The sequence below is a fragment of the Pteronotus mesoamericanus genome, unplaced genomic scaffold (assembly GCF_021234165.1).
Source record: "Pteronotus mesoamericanus isolate MK-2021 breed Mesoamerican mustached bat unplaced genomic scaffold, CSHL_Meso_final scaffold_705, whole genome shotgun sequence".
Lineage (NCBI taxonomy): Eukaryota > Metazoa > Chordata > Mammalia > Chiroptera > Mormoopidae > Pteronotus > Pteronotus mesoamericanus.
The window spans coordinates 6,708,582-6,730,921 of record NW_026555326.1 but is presented as its reverse complement, the minus strand read 5'-3'; the positions used below and the strand labels follow the sequence as shown (position 1 = coordinate 6,730,921).

The 22,340-nt window shown below is 47.5% G+C and overlaps 1 protein-coding gene across 1 annotated transcript; it reads right to left on the bottom strand.

The window, feature by feature from the left end:
- Positions 1–1,485: 1,485 nt before the first annotated feature.
- Positions 1,486–18,086, bottom strand: GOLT1A (golgi transport 1A). The gene is made up of 5 exons (XM_054563492.1): positions 17,982–18,086; positions 6,119–6,210; positions 4,952–5,130; positions 2,906–2,969; positions 1,486–2,242 (listed from the first exon to the last, which is right to left on the bottom strand). Exons 1-5 carry the CDS (start codon positions 18,004–18,006, stop codon positions 2,204–2,206), a joined length of 399 nt encoding a protein of 132 aa, XP_054419467.1. The 5' UTR covers positions 18,007–18,086; the 3' UTR covers positions 1,486–2,203.
- Between the last annotated feature and the right edge of the window lie 4,254 nt (positions 18,087–22,340).

Sequence of the window (22,340 nt, the reverse complement as noted above, 5' to 3'; positions counted from 1 at the left end):
TTTGAAGTAGGTTGGCTTCGCTCCTGGGGCGGCTGCCTTCTGGGGTGACCTTCTTAGTGCAGGGGTCGAGCAGGGTGTGAGGGGCTCTTTCTCTGGGTTTGTATTTGCCATCCATAAATTGGAAGAACTGTTCAGAGGACACCCGTTGAGCTCGTGAGCCCTGAGTGGTTCCCCAGCTCCCTCCAAAGGTTCCTGCGGCCTCTAGTCGCAGCCACAAAGTTCATTCAATAATTGCAATGAATTGCATTTCATTCACTACAATTACTCCTGCCACAATAAGAGGTGTCCTTGAGAGGGCCCTGACTTCACCAATAAAATGCAGGTCAGTGTATTTACACAGACATCCCAGACTAATCTGGGCCAGCCTTATAATCGGCCCTGATCAGGCCCCCTTTGCCTGCCTGGGACACATCAGGCAGTCTTGGAACTAAGTTCCTGCTCCCGTCTGGGGAGCCTCCTTGGATCTGAGCAGACCCCTCCCCAAGTGTGGATGCCCCAGTGCACCTACCTGGCTCTGTCCTGGGTCCCGTCCGGGGTCCCTGCAGGGTGCGAGCTCCGTAGGGTCTCCGGTGATGACACTACTTAGGTAAATGAACACCCGTAGGGAGGGGAGCTGGCCTCGCTCTTGCTAGATCTCTGATCACATCCCTGTCCCTTTTATAAAGCCCAGGGTGACGTCGTCAGGCATAGGCCTCCCATTGTCTCCCCCTCCCTCCTCCTGCAGGGAGATCACTGTCTCCCGCCTCCTGGCTCTCATGATGAAATCAGCCTCTTCCTTCCCCTCCAAAGCCCTCCAAGACTGCCCTTCTGAGTTCTTTCTGTTCTCCCCCTCCTCCTGGACCGACACAGTAGGAGACCCACTGTGCTCCAGTCTAAGTGGAAATGGACTGTTTGAGGAAAAGTATGGTGAGGGGTCATTATGAAATGGCCCCCCTCCAGACCAGAGCCACTACCACACCCAGTGTGAAGTGAGCATCATGAAAGGGAAGAGGGAGAGGAGAAGGCCCCAGTGGGACCTAGGAGCTCTGGGTTCCCCGCACGTCCCCAGCTCTGGCCAGCTGGCCTTGGGTCTCAGACTAGGGTGGGGGGAATTCCTTCCTTTTTCCCCTCTTCCTTCCCCAAACAGTTATGGGGTACTTACTCCACACAGGGTTCTGAGGAGAAGAGGACCTGGTCTCATGGGTAAGACTTGTAAGCAGCTGTCTAAGAAAGCAGGATGCAGTGGTAGCTCTAGAAGGTGGATGTACCTGGGAAGTGCTAAGCGAACGTAGAGGAGTAACTTTCAGGAGACAGTGAATCAGAAGGTGCTCCTCCCTCCTTTGTGTCTTCGGCACCCGTGACCGCAGCATTTTGTGATTGCGGTGTACCCCACATTAAAGGCAGGGACAGATCTCCTTCTCTTTGTACCCTCAGCACCCACTTTATTGCTCAGTACAGATATAGAGGGCCCTCAAAGATATTTGCTAAATGTATATGTTGCAGTGGACTCTCATCTTTTTCTTGGGCCTGCTATAAATGCTCTTTACCCTGGATGAGAGGCTCCGTAGGACAGAGACGATTCCTTCTGTTGGACCAGGGCTCTCTGAAGGCAGAGGCCATGTCAACCCTCAGACAGGAAACTCTCCCAGCACAGGGACTACCTGGTGGGGTGCACTGTGCAGACGTCCACCTAATGGTTGAGAAGCACTTCCTGCCAGTACACAGGATTTATACCCATCTCTTGTGTAATGCCTCCTGCTAACAGGGGCTTACAAACACATTATGTCACTCATCAGGATAAAAACGAGCTTATAAGGGCAGGCCTACCGCTCACAAAATGGAATCATGTGTACATCGGCCTGCCCTGAGTCAGGAGATGCACTTAACAGGCTAGAGACACTGACTTTGAGTGTCAGACACACTCGTAGCTTGGGGATTTAATCTTTGCTTTTTCTCCCATAAATACAGAGAGGGATGTGATACCAGCCTCAGTCCGATATCTGTGGGGCCCTGGGTCTCTGCTGCCAACAATCCTGATGGCTTCTGGAGTTGACTTGGGAGTTTGAGGTCAGTGACCCAGCGGCATCCTTCCTTCTGGGCTTGGAGAGGTCCGGGTGTGCCGGGTAGATGACTCAGTGCAGGGTGTGGGCCTGAGAGGTTGGCCCCATTTCCTTTCCAGCTCCCTCAACCAATAATCCAAGTTCAAGGAGCTCATCTCTGCTATTCAGACCATTGAGCTGGTGCCTTGAAGCCTCTGGAACAGCTGTGGGAGCAAAGAATCATTACTGCAGACAAAGAGTGGAGAGCAGACTCAATATCTAAGTTATTACAAAGCTGGCCTTGAGAGGTCGGGGCTGCGCCAAGCGCAGATGTGGAGAGGGGTACAGGGATGTACCCAGCTGGCGGAACATCAAGATGCTGGCTGTAGGGCCTCGCTGGGCTTCTCAGAGAGCTCGTGTTCTGTCAGGTGCTTTAGAGAAGGGTGAGGGCAAGTACTGGGGACCGCTTCTCCATGTCTGTCCCAAGGAGAAGCCAGAATCTGCCACCGCGTTTCCTGCTGTCATTAGCCGTCATATATCGTCTCCTTGTCCAGAGCCAGGTCCCCAGAAATCTCTGCCATTTTCTGGCTGGTCACCTAGACTCTCTGAATCTCTGTTTCATTGGCTCTAATAAGGAGCTATTAATAGCCATCGTCCTCTATACCCATCCCTTAGGCACAGCTGCTCACGGTCCGTCAGCCTCCTCTGCCCTTGTCAAATGGAGATGAGTCAGGGAGGGAAGAGGAGCTGAGGCAGGCCAACCTTGGGGAGAAAGTGCAAGGGGAGATGGGACGGGTCCACTGCACCTGGCACAGCAATTTTACCAACTCCCTTTGCTTCCCCCACCCCAAGACCCCACCACCAAGCCACATGCACAATGTACTTACCGCACTCAAAAAGGGGATGTTAAAGGCATTGCCCAGGAAGCCAAAGGCAACGGGGAAAAAGCCCCTAGAAACAGAGGGTTAGAGGGAGGGGTCAGTGATGGCCTGGGAGGGGCGGACAGAGGGTAGCAGGGCTGAGATCCACTGAAAGGCCCGTCTTTGGCTCCCAAGGGAGAGGCCCCCAGGCACGGGGCCAGGCTTGGTTCTGCGCCCCTGGTGTTTTAGAGGCAGTCAAGTGGAGTGCTTAAGAACGGAGGCCTGGGGTCAGACTCCGTGGGTTCTAGTCTTGGCTCTACCACTTACCAGCACTGTATAAACTTGGGCAAATTCCTGAATCTTTCTGGATCTCTTTACAGCTGTACAATGTGGTTAATAATAGTATCTATATCCCAGGGCCTTAAATGAAGAAATACTTGGGAAATGTTTGTTTTTTATTATTGTTACTGTCTTCTCCCCAGAATGGGTGTCACCAGCTGCTGCAGGTCCCCTGGGCTCCAGGCAGGGCTAGGTGTTGGGGGCTGTGCTCCTGTCTGTTCCCCCTCTTGCCTCGGCCTCCAACTTTCGTCAGACACACCCTACAGGGCCCGCCTGGGGACGCAGGTGTGATCCTTCCAAGGGGCACCGAGGCTGAAGTGGGAAGGGAGCCCTGTGTGTGGCAGAGAGGTCAGGGGGTTGGGAATTTGAATTCTGCCTGGCTTACTGCCTTTTCTTGGGCCACGGTTCCCTGAGGTTCACCTGCATCCCACAGGTCTCTCGTAACTCTGACTCCCCGCCCCGCCCCAACAGTGCTGTTGTACGATGTCTCTGACCAGGTTGACTTTGAGTTTGAACTGCTGGATCTGCAGTGTGGCCCCACACACAGTCCTAAGCCCTCAACCCAAAGTCTGAGTGCCTGTTGTTAGAATTTGTCTTCCCTACTAAATTGCAAGTCCTTAGGAAGTTACTCTCTGTTTAGCACCATGTGTCCAGACCTAGCCCTGCATGGGGCACATAGTATGTGCTTTTTATGTATTTAACTCTGAGAAAATGCCTGAATATTAAATAAATGGATGGCAGAACATGTGTGAGAAGAGTTTATTTCTTGAGGCCACGCTACATGATGTTTATTGGGTCTCGGCATTCGGGCTAATCAGGGTGATTTCAAAGCTACACTCAGCAGACTCAGGGCTCGTGTGAGAATGGAGGGGTTCCTGAGCCCAGCTCCTTCCCATGATTCCATAGGCTGGATTCTTCCAGCTCCATCACCCACATCCCACCCCTGTTCTCTCCACAGCACCACAGAGACACTGGGAGTCTTCCCTGCTACCTCTACCTCCCCCAGGGCCTTTTCCTTCTCCCTAAGTGCCCTCCAGTCTTCTCTTAGGCCTCGCCCATCCTTCAAAGGCCTATCTCAGGTCCTGCTTCCCATGGGACACACTCCGGCCCTGACAATGGCTACTGGTCTTCAGTGAGTCCCACCGTGCCTTTCACGGGGTCCAGGCTGACATGGGGCAGGCCAAGGGATAGAGAGCTAGGAGCCAAGGACAGTTGGATCAAGTTCAGAACCCTCTGCACACTGCCTGTGAGACCTCGGGTGGGGTAGCCTCTCTGAGTGTCGGTTTCCGTATCTGTAGAGGACAATCCTACAGTGGGTTGTGGAGATGGCAAAGTGAGGTCATGATGGTGAGGGTGCTGGTGCATATTCAGGGCCCAGCAGATGTTAGCTCACTGCCCTTCCTCCCCACCTGGCTCACTGAACCTGAGCGCAGGCTTTGTGTGTCCTCCCTGGTGACGGGCACAGTGCTGGGCACCAGGCAGGTGCTCAATGCGTGCTGGTGGATCGGCAGATCATTCCAATTTACCCTCCAGCCTGCTGTTGGAGAGGGGCCTTTCCAAGTGTCTGCCTGATGCCCCTCCCTATGTTCAGTCCTTCCTTGGTTCCCATCTCTTGCAGGATAAGTCCAGCTTCTGCACACACACCCTGCTGGTCATGCTACCCAAGCCTGGTGGGTCGATCTCAGCTACTCAGGGGCCCCAGTGTCCACCCAGGGGAGAGGGATCTGCACTCACTTGAAAAGGCGAAAGAATCCATAGGTTTCTAGAAACATGCCCAGGAGGGGCCAGCGCAGGAGCACAATGACCACACCCCCTAAGAAGAAGCCGGTCCCCTTAAGCTTGTGCCTCTGGAAGAAGAAGAAGAACATCCTCCTCAGGCCAATGATGAGGGAGAGGCCGGTCAGGAACAGCAGCTGGCGGGGAGAGAGAGGGAGAAGAGTGTGAGCATGAACAGCCTCCTCCGCAGCCCCCGCCCCACCTCCTCCCCACCTGGGCCAGGGCCAGGCCTGGAGCCGCCTCCAGGCGTGGGGTGGGACTTACTAACTCTTTGAGGAGGGACAAAATCAGACAGGGTAACCCAGCCACGTGGCAAAATTATGGAGGCTTCAATAACTTGAGCTTGTTAGGAATGAAACTGTCCAGAGGGAGGGGGCTGGACAAAGAGAACTTCGAAGTTCTCTGGTTTCTCACCCAATTCAGCCCTATTTCTTGGATCCCAACCTGTTCTTCATATATGATTTCATTTCTCGTCACACTCCCAAGGAAGCTGGGATAGGCAGTGAGATTCTCTCCACTTTAGGAAGGTGAAAACTGAGGCCTGCGTAGGCCGGGCAGCATGGGCCCCAGGCCCTCCACGGTCGCGCCCTGACACCCTTCGGCCTCGCTCCTAATGATCCCTTAAGAGCGAGTGCCCATGTTCCTGTCAAATGGGACTTCCAGCATGTTCTGTCCACCTGGAAGTGCTTTGTCTAACCCCAAACCCATTTTCCTTTTCCAAATTCCTTCTCATCCTTCTCCAACTGGGTATGCTCTCTTCCCTCCAAGCACTTTGTTTCATGTTAAATGTGTTTGTCTTGTGGTGACTTTGCTGCACCCCTGCCTTCCTCCCTAGTCATGTATGTTTGTGTGACATCCTTATCCCTAGTCTGTGGGATTCCAGTGGAGGGACAGTGTGTGATTCCCCTTGGCACCCCCAGGGCCTCACCCAGAGCTTGGCGTGAGGATCCAAGTCCTTAGATTCTCTGCCCAGCGGAACCTGCTGTCCATCCCCAGCCACCTCGCCAGCCGAGGCTTAATGGCACCTGACCCCTGTATGGCCACAATCAGAAGGAACTTAGGGCTGACCGCAGCAATAGAGATCCTAGATAGGAAAGGGGCAGTCCACAGGTGAGGGGCACTCACGTTTCCGAAGGCCAGGAGCACAGAATCAAAGTACAGGAATACTCCAAAGAGGATGAAGAAGATGCCAAAGCCGGTGATGCCCACACCAATCTCTGCAACAGTCAAGAAGGCTGTGATGGGATGGATTCTGGGGAGAGGGTGGGGACAGGTACCCTCTTTGGGGGGGGGGTGTCACTGAGACTCCATTCCCATCAGCTTCTGTGCTGCCAGGGAATGGCAGGGCAGGAAGGGAAGGATGGGCATGAATGTACATTCAGCACCTGAAAACTGCTGGTCAGTTCTTCACATCATGGCATTCTGTTTTCGCAACAACCCTATGAGGTGGCTAGTGCCACCACTTCCATTTTCTCCTTTCTCTTGGCTTCCAATGCTGCATTATCCAGATCAGGGTTGGGCTTCTGGCTGAACACGGCCATCTGCCTACACCAATCCTGCCCGCCTGAAGTTGGGAGCTGCTAATGCCCAACTCACAGTCAAGCAACTGACAACTCACGGCCACCAGCCCAAAAGGTCTCGAAGCCCCCTGGCTCTCCTGCCTACTTCTCAAGAGGCTAGCCCTCCTAAACACCTCTTCATACCTCCTCCCCGCTCCCAACTGTCCCTGTCCTCAGCTCTCTGGTGATGACTTCCCACGCTTGTTTGTAAAACAAGAAATCATCAGTCAGCCTTGTGCTCATCTTTCCACCTGGAGTCTAACCCTGGGCGCACCTGCTCCCATCTCCTCCCTTCCTCCTGCAGCCGCTGCCTTGGGCGCCACCGCATGTCCCTGAGCCTTGTACTTTCAGCCACAGTGGCCCTGCAGTTCTGCACAAGATTGGCCCCCGCTGACAGCGCCCCAGCCCGGGTTTGTGTGTGCCACTTCCTTTGGCTTTGTGTTTCCGGGCATTCTCTGAAGCTGTAGGAGTTTGCTCAGAGCCGGTCAGTACAGCAGAAAAGGGCAGGGTATTAAGGCCCCTTTGTTAGTCAAGGGCTCCATTTTTGACATTTTGATACATATTTCAGATTGCTCTCCTCAGGAAGAGTTGTAACAACAATGGGATATGAGGTCCCTTTTTTTCTTAAACCCTCTTCATAACATGGAATTGTTAATTTTACTTATTTGTGCCACTCTGAGTCAACAAATGACAATTCATTATATTACTTCATTTTAAAATCGACCTAAATTGAAATTTTATTTTAGGTTGTGATAAAATACACATAAAATTTGCCATCCTAACAATTTTTAAGTGTACAGTTCCGTGGAAATTAAGTACATTCACATGCTGTCTTACCATCACCACCGTCCGCCTCCAAATCTCTTCATCTTGCAGAACGGAAGCTCTGTCCCCATCACACGCTCGCTCCCCAGTCCTCCCTCCCACAGGCCCTGGCACCGCCGCTCTGCTTTCTGTTTCTGTGATCCTGACTCCTTTGGGTGCCCCACAGAAGGGAAGTCCTACAGTATTTGTCATTTTGTGACTGGCTTATTTCACTTAACCCGATAGCCTCAAGGTTCATCCTTGTTGTAGCACATGTCAGAATTTCCTTACTTTTAGGGTTGAATAACATTCCACTGTATGTATATAGTACATTTTGTTTTTCTGTTCATCTGTGGATGGACACTCGGTTGCTTCTGCCTCTTCACTGTTGTGAATATGCTTCTATGAACATGGGTGAACAAATATTTCTTCAAGACTCTGCTTTCAATACTTCTGGATATATACCCAAAATTAGAATTATTAGATCATATAGGAGTTCTATTTTGAATTTTTTGATGAACCACCATACCATTTTCCATAGCAAGTGCACCATTTTACATTCCTCTCAGCAGTGCACATAGGTTTTGCTTTCTTCACATTTTCACCAACACTTGTTATTTTGATTTTGTTTTGTTTTTGATAGCATCCATCCTAATGATTGTGAAGTAGTATCTCATTGTGGGGATTTCTTTCTTTTTTTTTTTTTAAGAGCTAGGTCAAGCTTTTTTTTTTTTTTTTTTTTTTGAGGTGGGGAAGGGAGAGGGAAAGAGAAGGAGAGAAATATTGATCTGCTGGACCCCGACTGGGGACTGAACCTGCAACATAGGCATGTGCCCCTACTAGGAATCCAGTCAGTGACATTTCACTTTGCAGAACGATGCCCAACCAACTGAGCCACACCTGACAGGGCTCTCCATGTTGTTTTGATTTGCCTTTCCCTAAAGTTTAGTTACGTTAAGTAACTTTTCATGTGCTTGTTGCTTATTTGTATACCTTCTTTGGAGAAGTGTCTGTTTAAGTCCTTTGCCCATTTTAAAAACAGGTTTTGTTATTGTTGTTGTTATTGAGTTGTAAGAGTTCTTTATATATTCTGGATATTATCAGATATATGCTTTGTGAATATTTTATCCTATTCCATAGGTTGACTTTTTACTCTGTTGATTGTGTCTTTTGATGAACAGAAGTTCTTAATTTTGATACAGTCCCATTTGTATCATTTTTCTTTAGTTGCCTGTATTTTTGTATTATATCCCAGAACTCAGTGTCATGAACCTTTTCTCTTATATTTTCATCTAAGAGTTTTAACTCTCACTTTGAGCTAAAATGAACTTTGAGTTAATTTTCTTTATATATATATTTATATATTTTATTGATCATGCTTGTACAGTTGTCTCATTTTTTTCCCTCCACTTTATTCCCCTCTGCCCTGCATCTTCCCCCTCAACCAGCATCCCCCGACTTAGTTCATGTCCCTGGGCCGTACATGTAAGTTCTTTGGCTTCTCCATTTCCTACACTATTCTTAACTTCCCCCTGTCTATTTTATGCTTACTGTTTATGCTTCTTATTCTCTGTGCCTTTACCCCCCATTCTCCCCCCTCCTCCTCCCCTCTGATAACCCTCCATGTGATCTCCATTTCTGTGATTCTGTTCCTGTTCTAGTTGTTTGCTTAGTTTGTTTTTGTTTTTGATTTTTTAGGTTCACTTGTTGATAGCTGTGAGTTTGTTGTCATTTTACTGTTCATGGTTTTTGATTTTCTTTTTCTTAGATAAGTCCCCTTAATGTTTCATATAATAAGGGCTTGGTGATGATGAACTCCTTTAACTTGACCTTATCAGGGAAGCACATTGTCTGCTCTTCCATTGTAAATTATAGCTTTGCTGGATAGAGTAACCTTGGATGTAGGTCCTGGCCTTTCATGACTTTGAACACTTCTTGTGAACCCCTTCTCGCCTGCAAGGTTTCTTTTGAGAAATCAGCTGACAGTCTTATGGGGAATCCTTTGTAGGTAACTGTCTCCTTTTCTCTTGCTGCCTTGAAGATTCTCTCCTTATCTTTAATCTTGGATAATGGAATTATGATGTGCCTTGGTGTGTGCTTCCTGGAGTCCAACTTCTTTGGGACTCTCTGAGCTTCCTGGATCTCCTGGAAGTCTATTTCTTTTGCCAGTTTGGGGAAGGTCTCCTTCATTATTTTTTCAAATAAGTTTTCAATCTCTTGCTCTCTTCCTCTTCTCCTTCTGACATCCCTATGATTCAGATGTTGGAATGTTTAAAGTTGTCTTGAAGGTTCCCAAGCCTCTCCTCATATTTTTGAATTCTTGTTTCTTCACTATGTTCTGATTGAATGTTTATCTCTTCCTTCTGCTCCAAATTGTTGATTTGAGTCCCAATTTCCTTCCCTTTACTGTTGGTTCTTTGTTTATTTTTCTTTATTTCACTTTGCATAGCCTTCACTTTTTCCTCCATTTTGTGACCATACTCAACGATTTCTGTGAGCATCCTGATTACCAGTGCTTTGAGCTGTGCATCTGATAGGTTGGCTATCTCTTCATGGCTTAGTTGTATTTTTGGAGCGTTGATGTGTTCTTTTATTTGGGCCATATTTCTTTGTCTCAGAGTGCCTGTTACGGTGGAAGGGGCAGGGCCTTAGGTATTCCTCAGGCCAGGGCAACCCAGGTGTCTGCATTGTGACGCTGTAAGTGGGGGAGGGGTCTGAGAGGGAACAGTGCTGGTTGCTTGGCTCTTGGCCAGCTTTCAGTCACTTCCCCCACTACCCACAAGCAAATTAGGCCCTTCTGGTGCTGATTCCCAGGTGGGTGGGTTTGCATATGTTCTGGGAGCTTGTGGATCTCTCCAATAGACTCTCCTGTGAGGCTGGGAGTTTCTCCCACTGCAATATCCCCCACAGGTTTTTACAGCCAGAGGTTTTAGACTTTCTTTTCCTGCACTGGAACCCTCAGTTGTGTGGTCGGTCTTGTTCCCCAGTTGTTTCTCTAGGTTTATCCACACACAAATGTTGGACTGCCTGGTCCGCCAGCCACTGCCTCACCCGCCTGGCCCTCCAGCCACCGCCTTGCTGCAGGTCCTCTCCACCCCGGCTGCCCCCTCCTCCCCTCCTATCGGTCTGGATGAATGTTTCTTCTTTAACTCCTTGGTTGTTGGACTTCCATACAGTTCGTTTTTCTGGCAGATCTTGTTATTTTTTTGTTTTTAAACTTGTTGTCCTTCTTTTTGTTGTGTGAGGAAGCAAAGTGTATCTACCTATGCCTGCATCTAGACTGGAAGTCTGAGTTAATTTTCATATGCGGTGTAAGATAAGGGTTCATCTTCTTCTTCTTTTTTTTTTTTGCCTGTGAATATTCAGTTTCCCCAACATTATTTGTTGAAAAGACTACCTTTTCCCACTGAACCACCCTGGCACCCTTGTTGAAGATCATTTGGCCATATATACCAGGGTTTATTTCTGGGCTCTGTATTATGTTTATTGGTCTATGTATCTGTTTTTACGCCAGTCCCACACTGTTTTGATTATTGCAGTTTTGTAATAAGTTTTGAAATCAGAAATTGTGAAACATCCAACTTTGTTCTTCCTTTTAAAGATTACTTGGGATATTTGACATCCCTTGGGTCCAAATGAATTCTAGGATAGATTTTTCTATTGCTGCAAAAAAAAAAAAAAAAAGAAAAAAGAAAGAAAGAAAGAAAGAAAGAAAGAGAAAACACTATTGGAATTTTGATAGAGACTGAATTGAATTTGTAGATTGCTTTGGATAGTATTGACACCTTAACAATATTAAATCTTCCAATCCATGAACACAGAATGTCTTTCTATTTATTTGTGTCTTTTACAATTTCCTTCAGCAACAATTTGTAGTTTTCAGTGTGCAGGCATACCTCATTTTATTGTGCTTTACAGAGGTTTATTTTTTTACAAATTGAAGGCAAGACCCTCTACCAGCAAAAATATTACAACGTGCTTTATTGTGATGGTTCGGAACCAAACGCTCAATATCTCCGAGGTATGCCTGTACAGGCCTTTTGCTTCCTTAAGTTTATTTCTATGTATTTTATTTTTTTGATGCTATTATAAATGGAATTGTATTGTGGCCTTTTTTAAAAATTACCGATGTTTTAAATTTATGACTTTAAGTTTACAGTGTACGTACAGTTTTGCAACTTGCTTTATTTAATTAATATAGCTAGAATGCCTTATTTTCTTTTTATTGTAAATTGTATGGTAGATAGGAATGTGGTATGAGTGTCTTTAAAAGATAAAGCAAAGAGAGCCTTTTAAAACTATAACATGTAATGTATAGTTTTATTAAAATCGATTAATTTTTTAAATTTAAAGTTAGCTTAATTTTTAAAAAGAAAACATATAGTAATTTTTAAAGAGAAAAAAATTTACTTAACTTGTTAACTAACAACTTAAAATTGATCCTCACAATCTCTATTAAATGGGTATTACTGCTATGCTTTTATAGATAGTCGTAAAAAGTTAGAAGTCTGGCTGTTAAGAGGAAGAAATGTAAAAACAAAATGAAGACAAAATAATTGAGACTTGACTTACTGGCTGAGCTATATTTATAAGTGAAAGAAAATTAAACAACACAATCATATTCTGGGTAGCTAGTCTTTCATAATCTGTAATCCTACAGACTTTAAGAGAATTAGGACCAGTTCCAGAATGAAATAAGGTCCAAGGGCCTCTTCAAAAGAATTTTTTAAAATACTGAAATGAGATTTATTGTTCAAATTATAAACGTCACTGAATTTCTAGTCCAGACAAGTGCCAATCTTATTGGGTCTCACTTTTGGCAGAGCTGGATTCTATGAGGACCCAGTACAACATCTTATCTGTCAACATATTTGAGCAGCTGCCCAGAATCCATCTCATACTAATAATGGCTGATTCTTCCTGTTTCTGACAAAACGCCATGATCTATTTGGGCTGGTTTCATACTTCCACCTCCCAGTAGTGCCTGTCTGAATCCAATCTCTTAGAGACCAGGAAAGTGGGCAGAATACAACCCCCTTGGGTCATTGCGAAGATTGTATTCTTTCCTTCCATATTGCATGATTTTTCTCTCCTCAGAGACACTAAGTTGAGCATATAGAAGTACATCTACTTTGTCACGACAGTTTTATATAGGCTGGGATATTGTGGAGGAGGACTGCAACCATATTCTTTCATCGGAACGACAAAGGTATTTTACGTTTTTATGCCTGTTATAAAAATATCTAGTCTTAGCTTACACCTGCTACAAAAATACATAATCAATTCCAGTTCTGATGATCCATCCTTCCCCTCTATCTCCCTTAGGTAGATGTTTTTGTGTGGAAAGAAAGTATGAACATTTTATTGGATTTTTCATTTTGTTTTGTTAAAACATCCATATGTTCATCCTGTAAACCCTTAAGAACAGCCTCTTACTCATTTTGTAGAAACAGCATAAGTTTTCCAAATTCACACTTTATGTCTTTTCTCCTACATTATACTTTCTTCTGTAACAAGGATTTGTTGGCTTATATAGCTGCTGCTTTCCCAACTTGTTCCACACTCTTCTTCAAGGGCTGGTGCGGCCCCACAGATTTGCTGTGATGGGCGCAGCCTGCTTTGCGGGCCACACTCAGTGCCTCCAGTGTTCAGTGGAGAAACTGCACCGTGGACACAAAACCTGGGGAGAGGGTCGAAGCCGGCGCTCCTACACAAGCCTCAGACCTTCCTCCGTCTCTCGCATCTGTCCCAGAGTAGGTTAGCAATTTCAGGTAAGTTACCAGTCTGGGGTTGCTCCTGAAGTTCTTGGGACACTAGCATGGCATAGGGTAGGCTTGTGAGGAGCACGTCACCAGGAGTGACAGAAGTGGCTGCAGCCCCATTGGACCCAGGCCGGCGGGGCAGTGCGCCCCCTGCTGGAGCAAAGGATAAGAGGCGGCTTTGGTAACATCAGAGAAGCCCGGCTCTCCAGAGCACCTGAGGCAGACCTCAGAGGCAGACCAGCTTTAGGTCTCCCTGTCATGGCAGGCTGATGGCTGCCCTGTTTAGCAGCAACCTCAAGCCGTAGCTCCAGAGCAGCTGCCAGTACAAGTCCACAGCCTGCAACTGTTGCAGATGAGCTGGGCTGCCCTAACTCCCAGTCTGTAACTGAGGCCAGGTTCTATGTCTTTCTTGCTCCAGAAAGGAAAGCACTATCTCTCAGAGCAGGTGGACGGGGCCCTGTGGTCCAAGGCTGTGCAGGGACTTGGAACATCATTCATCTCTCTTACACACACACACACACACACACACACACACACACACACCTTTCTCTCTCAACAATCAACAAATGTACAGAAAAGTTGCAAGTACAGTACAAAATGTTTTTCCCTGAACTATTTGAGAGTAGTTGCCACAGCTGTCTCATCACCTCTGAATAATTTGATGTGGTTTTCCTTTATTCTCCTATGTAGCCAGAATACAATGACCAAAATCAGGAAGTTAACACCGATACATTACTACCATCTAAACTCAGACTATATTTAAGTTTCATCAGTTGTTCCAGTAATATCATTTTTAACAAAAGGATCTAGTTCAAAATCACGTGTGGCATTTGGTTTCTATGTCTCCTTAGTCTCTTATTCTGGAACAGTACCTCAGTCTTTCCTTAACGTGACTTTGACACTTTTGAAGATTTGGGCCATCTGTTCTCTATTTGGGCTTGTCTGATGTTTGCTCGTGACTAGATAGCGGTTATGCAGAAATATCTACAAGATGGGAAGCTGTGTTCTTCTCATTGCATCTATTAGGTTATACACAATTTCAGTTTGGCCCAGCACTGATAATGTTTCTTTAATTGCTTGCGTGAGGCGGTGTCTGCCAGGTCCCTCCACTGCGAAGCTCCTCTCTACTGCCTGCCCTGCCACTGCCAGGACACCCTCCTTGCCCTACCGCAGCACCAAGCCTGCCCTGCTGTGAACCCCTTCTACCTAACTAGGGTTCTGATACCTGCTCTCGCCCACCCCCCTTTCTACCTAATTGCTTTAGGACTGAATTGTTCAGGAAGAAGAAGGAGGAAAAAGGGGGAGAGAAAGAGCCTTCCTTCATTTTTCAACACTAATAAGCATGCGCTGCCAAGCACGGTCTAAGCACTTTAAGTCTTGTTAACTCATTCAATTTTCATAACTGCCTATGAGGGAGGTATGCTGTTAGCCTCATTTCACAAGCAGAACTGAAACACAGTGATCAAGTCTCTTGCCCTGGGCACCAGCCAGCAGCTGGCAGACCAGGCTTTGATCCCAGTGGTATGGCTCTCAGAAAAGTGTCTTTAATCAATCCTGTCCAGTCCACTCCCCCCCGCCCCCAGGTCCCCCGCCCTGCCATACTCCTCCACAGAGACTGTTCATGCTCTGGCCATCTCTGATGCCCATGATCTTAAATCCAGTGGACAGCTGTCCTCGTCGCTTAGTATTTGGCCACTCCTTTCTTGAGATAGCCCTTCTCTCGGATGCCATGAGAGCATGTTGTTGTTTTTCTTCCTGCTGTCTGACCACTCTGCCCCAGTCTCCTTTGCCCGATCCTACTTATCTTCCTCTTGGGATTCGAATTGCCAAGGGCTTTGGCCCAAGTTCACGTCTCATTCTATTTTCACACGTATTCCCATGTCTTTACATATCGCTCGTGTGCTGACAATGTTGATATTTATCTTTAATATATTAAATTTATTTAGCCCAGATAAATACATAATAATGAGTTTGAGCTTCCAAACTTGTATCCAGCTCCCTACTTAGCATATCCCCTTGGTTTTCTCTCTTCAAGGCATCTTGAACTTGACGGGCCCAAACCTAGCTATTGATCTTCTTTCCTTAAATTTGCACCTCCCTTGGTTTTCCTCAAATGAATGAAATGTCACCCCCGCCCCGCCCCCAGCAACTTGCAGCAGAAGCCTGAGAGCCATCCCTGAATCGCCTTGCTACTCCCTCGGCCAGCTAAGTTTTATTGCTTCTCCTTCCCCAGTGTGTCTTGAAATCTGTCTGTTTCTTTCCACTCTTACCACTTAATTCCAAGCCACCCTCACCTCCTCCAACAGCCTCCTGCTAGCCCCCGTTCACTCCTGCCACCCTCTTATCCCTTCTCCGCACAGCGGTTGCAGATCCCGGAGAACGTACCATCCAATCCCGTTTGTGCACAGCGCAGAACCACTCATGGCTCCCCACTGGGCTGCGAGGAAACACCCATTTCCTTGGCGCACAGGCCCTGCACAACGGGCCTAGGCCTGCTTGTCCCGCCTCGTCTTCTGCCACTGTCCCCCTTGCCTGCCGTACTCTAACCACATCATTGTTTCCGTGATGAGCCTCCTGTCTCCGGGCCTTGGACTCTGCAATTTCCTCCCACTTATTATCTGCCTAATGCATACTCATCCTTCAGGTCTCAATGCAAATGTCAGTCCTCAGGGAAACCCGTTCCACTCTCCATTCCCTGACCTAAATCTGGTTCCCTCCTTTCTTTCTTGCATAGAATTCAGCACATTCTTCATCAGATTTAGCACATTTTGGTTTAATAAAATGTTGGCTTGCCACTGGGCTCAGGCCTCAGCCTTCTTCTGTCTATATTTTTACAAATATTAACGTCAGTTGTTCTCAACTGGGTAGGGGCGATTTTGCTTCTCGGGGGACATTTGGGAATGTCTGGAGACTCTTTTCATTGCCACAGCCGGCACTGGGAGTGTGCTACTAGCATCTAGTGTGTAGATGCCAGGGATGCTACTAAAATCCTATAATGCACAGGACAGATCCTACAACAAAGAATTACCCTGCCCCAAAACGTCAGTAGTGGGGAGGCTGGGAAACTGTACCCCAAATGATCTCATAGTGTTTCACGGTTTTAAATGCCGTCTATATGCGGACAACTCCCAAATTCCTCTCTGCATCCCAGACTCATCCCCCTGACTGCCTCCTTGACATCTGACCTGGATGCCTAGCAGCAGCACACCACACTCAGCATGCCTGCTTCCCCCCATTCAACCCTTCTAATTGCTTTGGTTAAAAATATTGGCAGCATTTTTGTCTCTCTTCTCTCCCACTCCACATCCATCAGCAAATCCTTTCAGCAATATCCTCAAAACAGATCCAGCGTGGATCACTTCCCAGAGGTTCACTGCTACCACCTTGCTCTCCTCCACCACCTCTCACCTCAGCACTGATCTCCCTGTTGCTGACCTCCCTCCTCTACATTCTATTCTCAACCCAAAACCCAGAGTGATCTCTTTCATAAAAAAATATGTATATATTTATTGATTCCACAGAGAGAGGAAAGAAGGGAGAGAGAAAGAGAGAGAAACATTGGTGCGAGAGAGAAACATCGATTGGTTGCCTCCTGTACATGCCCGAACCTGCAACCTAGGTATGTACCCTGACCAGGAATCAAACTTGCAACCTTGCAACGATTACAACGGTGTGTGGGATGATGCTCCGACCAACTGAGCCACAGCAGTCTTTTAAAAATACAAATAGATCATATCACTCCTTTGCACAAAACCCTCCAGAAGTTTCCCATCATATGGAAATAAAAGTGAAGTTTTTACACAGTCTGACCTCTCAGTGGCCTCGCTAACTAGAATCCTACTACTCTCCCCTTCATTCACTTTGCTCCAGCAACACCAGCCTCCTTGTTTGTTAAATACACCAAGGATGCCAACGCCTCAGGTCCTTTTCACTGGCTGTCCCTGCTTCCTAGAACATTTTCCCCTCCAGATTCTGCGTGGCTTTTCTTCCTCACTTCCTGTAGGTCTCTGTACAAAAGGCCCCTTCTCAGTGAAGCTTTCCTGACCACTGTATACAAAATAGTAACCCCTCCTGCCTCACACTCCGTAGCCTACGTACCTGTTTTGTTTTTGTCCAGAGGACGTATCTCCACCTGTAGTGCTACATACTGACTTTGTTATCTGTTAATGCCATGTTCCCCCACTCGGAACTTTAAGTGGTGGATATGTCTGTTCATTCTCCATTGTATACTCTATGCGCAACACAGTGCTCAGAACGAGGGGAGACAGATTTGTTCAGTGAATGAATATCACCTCTAGTTCACAGATGAGACACTGGGGCTCAGAGGCTGTAAGTAATTCACCAGTTCCCACCCGTCCCAGACCTGCAGGCTACTTCCCTGCCCTCTCCCAAAGAAAGGGGAAGGTTGTTTAGGAGTGAGGATACAGTAATTTGGAGAGTGGAGTTTATTTTCTGACAAGAAGGGCCCAGGGCCATAGGAGACCCTGAGAGTTTGTGGGGAAAAGATGTTTGAATGAGCAACAGCCTCCTGGGTCCACCTTTCCAGCATCCTGGGCCTAAGAAACCCAAGTGGGAAAGGTACCAGCTTGTGTGGGGAACTGCCAGCTCCCCACGCGCCAGCCTTCGGCTACCTGCGGGCCCTGAGCAACCCCCACCTGCTGGAAGTTAGAGGAGCCACACCCAGCCATGGTCCTGCTGTGGGGAGGATGCCAGCACGGCAGCTCCGGGCCACTGGCTCCAGAGGTCACCTCACAGGTTTCTGACAAAGGGATCCCAGCTGAGAGGAGCACCCTCTCAGCCCCCGCCTCGCCTAGACACCCCATTGCAGCCCAGCCCCTCTGCAGCGGGACCCCTCGCACTCACTCTGCCATTCAGTGATGGCGATCATGCCGCAGGCTGCCAGGGGGGGCCTTCTGGAGTCGAAGCTGGTCAGGGGACGAGTGCAGAGAACTGAGCTTGCGCATGCTAAAGGGAAGCTGGACCTTGGTAAGTTGTGAAAGGGGCCTCTGGTAAATCATTAACTCTCCCTTGAGTACACACACACACACACACACACACACACACATGCACGCACGCACGCACGCACGCGCACACGGCTGCTGGAAGTTGCAGGCTTCCTTCTCCTGGTTCTTCCCAGAGGGCAGAGGCCCTCCACAGCCGGCCGCCTGGAGCATCTTCTATCCCCTCCTGACTCTTCTATCGCACTCCCGCCCCCCATGCCCTGGGGTTAGTTCAGTTGCTTCCTAGTCCTCCACCCAACTTGCGCTGTATATAAAAGAACCGAGACCTAGGAGTACCCAGGCTCTTCACTGGGTTTGATGGAGCGTGCGGGAAGATTCGGAAGCTGTGTTTCTCTTTGGAAAAGTAGGAAATCCATCTTGTAAGTAGTTTGCCTGTTTTGTGCTATACCCATGCTATACCCTAGAGGGCGGCAAGCAACTGAGTAAAACTTGGGGCTGGCTGCCTCATGGGAGTGCAAGGCTGAGTTAAATCTAGGGCAAAAGCCCCCAGAGGAGTTACACACGAACGGCTTTGACTTCCTTTTCCCCAGCTTTGGACTGTGGACTGTGAGGTTGAGTTATGGAAGATAAAAGATGAATTTGGACTTGGGTTGGGGCTGGACTGTTGAGGAAACCTGGTTCTTGTCTACCTACTGGTTGTGTAGACAGGGGTACATCCTTTTCTCCCTCTGCGGGCCTGGAAGGAAGAGGGTAGACAGTCCTAACAGCCTTCCTCCCATCGTAAGAACAGCGGTCCTCAGACCCACTAGACCCAGTCCCTTATAACGTCCCCTCTGGCCTGAAATGAAGTTCATAGATGATGTGACCAACCTACATGCATCATTTTTAAAAATGCAAATAAAGCTAATTATAATAAACAAGAAAAAATAATTTAAAATGAAACATGATGTCTCCCAATATATACATGCTTAGGCAAGACCTACCAGAAGACATAAATGAAATAGACAGATTACTTGCGCTTACATATAATACACTTGAATTTAAGAGATATAGAAGACCAGAGCCATTATGTAATTTTTACAAAAACGAAAGAGAAATCAGGAATAAATATTACTGTAGAATCAAAATTAATGTTAGGTAAGTAGTAACAGGCCAAATGTACTTGCATATAAAAAAAAGAAAGGGGGAAATAAGCTAAATTGAAGTAGGAATAGGAAAGCAAGGCAAATCAGAGATGGCCAAGTGGAGAAAATGAGGAAGCTCAGTGTGAATGCAGAGGAACCGTTTCTTGCGTGTGTGCTGCCCAAGCAGCGCCCCCTGCGACAGCCTGGTGTGGGGCGATGGAGGAGTACCACAGACACCTGAATCTCTGCCTTGAAACGCCATCATGTGTTAAGGTAAAATTCAGTTTGTAGGATCTTAAAAGGCCTTGGAGTGCATATATTTTTAACAGGCAATGGGGAATAAAGGAAGGATTGGAAAGGACAGTGGTGATATAAGTGGTTTAAAGCAATTCAGTTGCATGTGGACCCCTGAGACAGTCTCAGAGAAAGATAAAAAAACACCAGACAACTCCCCCGAACATTTTCTTTTAACCACATGTAATCTTTACAACATAGGTGTTCATCCTGGAGCTGCAAAAACTTTAAAAAATATAAAGGATGGCAGTAGTATGAAATAATTTCTAGAAATATTTATTAAGAAATCCAGTGAAATCCCCTGCATTTCAAGTCTTTGCTTTCATGCTGTTTGAGCCTCTCAGATCTCCTCTGTTACATGTTAACATTCAGTTTCTTACTCAGTCAGACCCTATTGCATTGGAACCATTTCCAACCAAATATATAGGATTGAAATGTTAGGATGTATTGTGTAGACAATGCCTGGAGTATATTATTCAACGATTTTGAGATAATGTCTTTATTTCATTTAAGTTGCTTCTTATAATAACTGTCTTCTAACTTACTGAGTTATTCAGGAAACTTATAAAAAATTTAGGAGCTTATAAAAATGTTTAAGTACTATTATAAATTGCAAGACTTATACTGGTATCAGGTGTAGCCCACTTGCACATTATAAAGCTGTGTAGGACACAGGACCATTAATTATTGTGGAAATCTGTCCTGTGCATTGCAGCCACTAAATGCCAGTAAGAGTTTTGCCCCCTTAGCCCTGAGACAACTTGAGCTCCCCCGAAAATTTCCAAAGTTCCCCCTTGGGGTGGCATCACCCTCATTGAAACCACTGGTAAGTTAAGAGCTTCGACTCTAAAGTCAGAGTACCCTGGGCTTCATCCTAGGCCTGCGAGACCTTAGACCCCCTACTTATCCTTTTGGTGCCTCAGTTCTTTGGATAGTAATAGTACCTTTCACATGGAGATGAAACAAGGATTAGTGAGTGAATTCATGTGATGGGCAGAAAACCAGGTACCTGGGCATAGTAAATGCTTTGTGAGCCATTGTTATTACTCTTCTCATATAGTTATAATTACCAATATTATTCTTATTACTACTCTCCGTATACTATTAAATGCTCTTACACGAAAGACTTCTGCTCTCACCTTAAAATGTGGCTCTAAGCTGCTTCCACGGGTGTACAAAATAGCAGCGTGGAATACCTCTTCCGCCAGCCGTGGAGCCCGCGTGTGAGCTCAGAACTGAACTCTCCTGAACCTGGGCCCTGCAGGCCTGATTCTCAGGTGGCAGCCCTGGGTACTGGAGCTGGGCCCAGAGGGGTTTTCCTCTGCCCACCCTCCCGGGAGGAGCCTCTTCACGTGGGCAACCCCTGGGAGGAGGACGCAGGCCCAGGGAGTCTGCCGCATCCCGTGCCCTGGCCACTGGGGGAAAGGCCTAGGGAAGTGTCCTATGCCCTGGGGCTGGAGGAGTAGAAGTGGACAGGGGAAGGACGCCTCAGAGGGCTAAACAGCAGGAGCCCTGGTGACATCTTTAAGTGAAGGGGGAGACGTTGAGAAACACTCTCCTTCTTCCCTCATTATGGCCCTGAAAGCGGTCAAGGGACTACACGGCATCACCACCACCGCCTCACATTTGTAAGTGAATTCTCACTTTCAGAGTGTTTTTCTTCTATGTTCTCATTTGAATTTCTTGAGAGCCCTGTAATGTGGGATAAAGATCCCCATGTCACAGATGAGGGAACTGAGACTCAAGGATGTCAGTGACTTGTGCAAATCTTCATGGAGCAAGCAAGGAGCCGAGCCAGGACTTGAGCACGATGTAGCCTTCTCTCCAATCCGTCTCAGCGACATGGGCAGCCAGTTCTGCACCGGAGGCTCAGAGACGCGGTGCGGGCCGGCCTGGTGCCCTGCGACAGCAGCGTCTGAAGCGGGGCTGCCTTCCTGACATGCCATTTAAGGATAAATAAATGAGCACACAGTTACAGAGCGCCACTCCTAAAAGGGCATTCTGCTGGTCGCTGCTTTATTTACTTTTCCTGAGTGCCACCCCCTTTTACAGCCCACCCTGTCTCCATCTGAGGGCTGCGCTGGGCCCCAACGTGGAGTAGACAGCGACTGAGACAGCGACCTGTGGGCATGATCCCTGGAGAGGAGCCAGCCTTGTTTGTGGGTGCAGTGACACCCAGTGGTGCTCTGTGCTCTCACATGCCACCTTCCCTCCAAGCCCTGGGCTCTGGCCTGCATGGGGCTGCAGATGCAGGTGCAGCCCGGAACCAGACAAGTTCTGCAATACACCTCCCCAACCCAAAAGGCCTCTGTCTTGAGCCTGCGTCTGGTCCCAACCCTCCCTGATTCACAAAGGACATCAGGGTTTATAGCGCTCTCCAGGATCTTACAAAATCTAAAAAATAGTCACCTCATTTGCACCTGCTCTACTAGTCCTTCAGGGATGAGGACAGGTGTCCGGGATTCAAAGCCAGCCGTTAGAACCAGCTCAAGGCGAAGTCACGAGCTAGAGGAAGCTCGCCTTCCCATCTCCTCTTTCCTGGTTTTCTTCTCTTCCTTGAACTGTTAACAGCCCATCTCTCCCAGACACCCTGCATGAGCCCAGCTGAGGCCTGCCACTGTCCTGGGTTCACATTTACCCTGCTCCCCAGGCCACGGAATTTATAGGGCTTCTTGACTCTTACTGTTCACAGAAAGAATTCAAACTGAGAAGCTTTAGTTTAGTCTTTCACATTGTCAATAACTGATAACCACTGACTGATTACCTGCCAAGAGAAATAAACCAAAGGCATTGAGTCTGGGTGAAAAGAATTTGGGTGGCGTTTCTGACACCCCCTCTGTAAA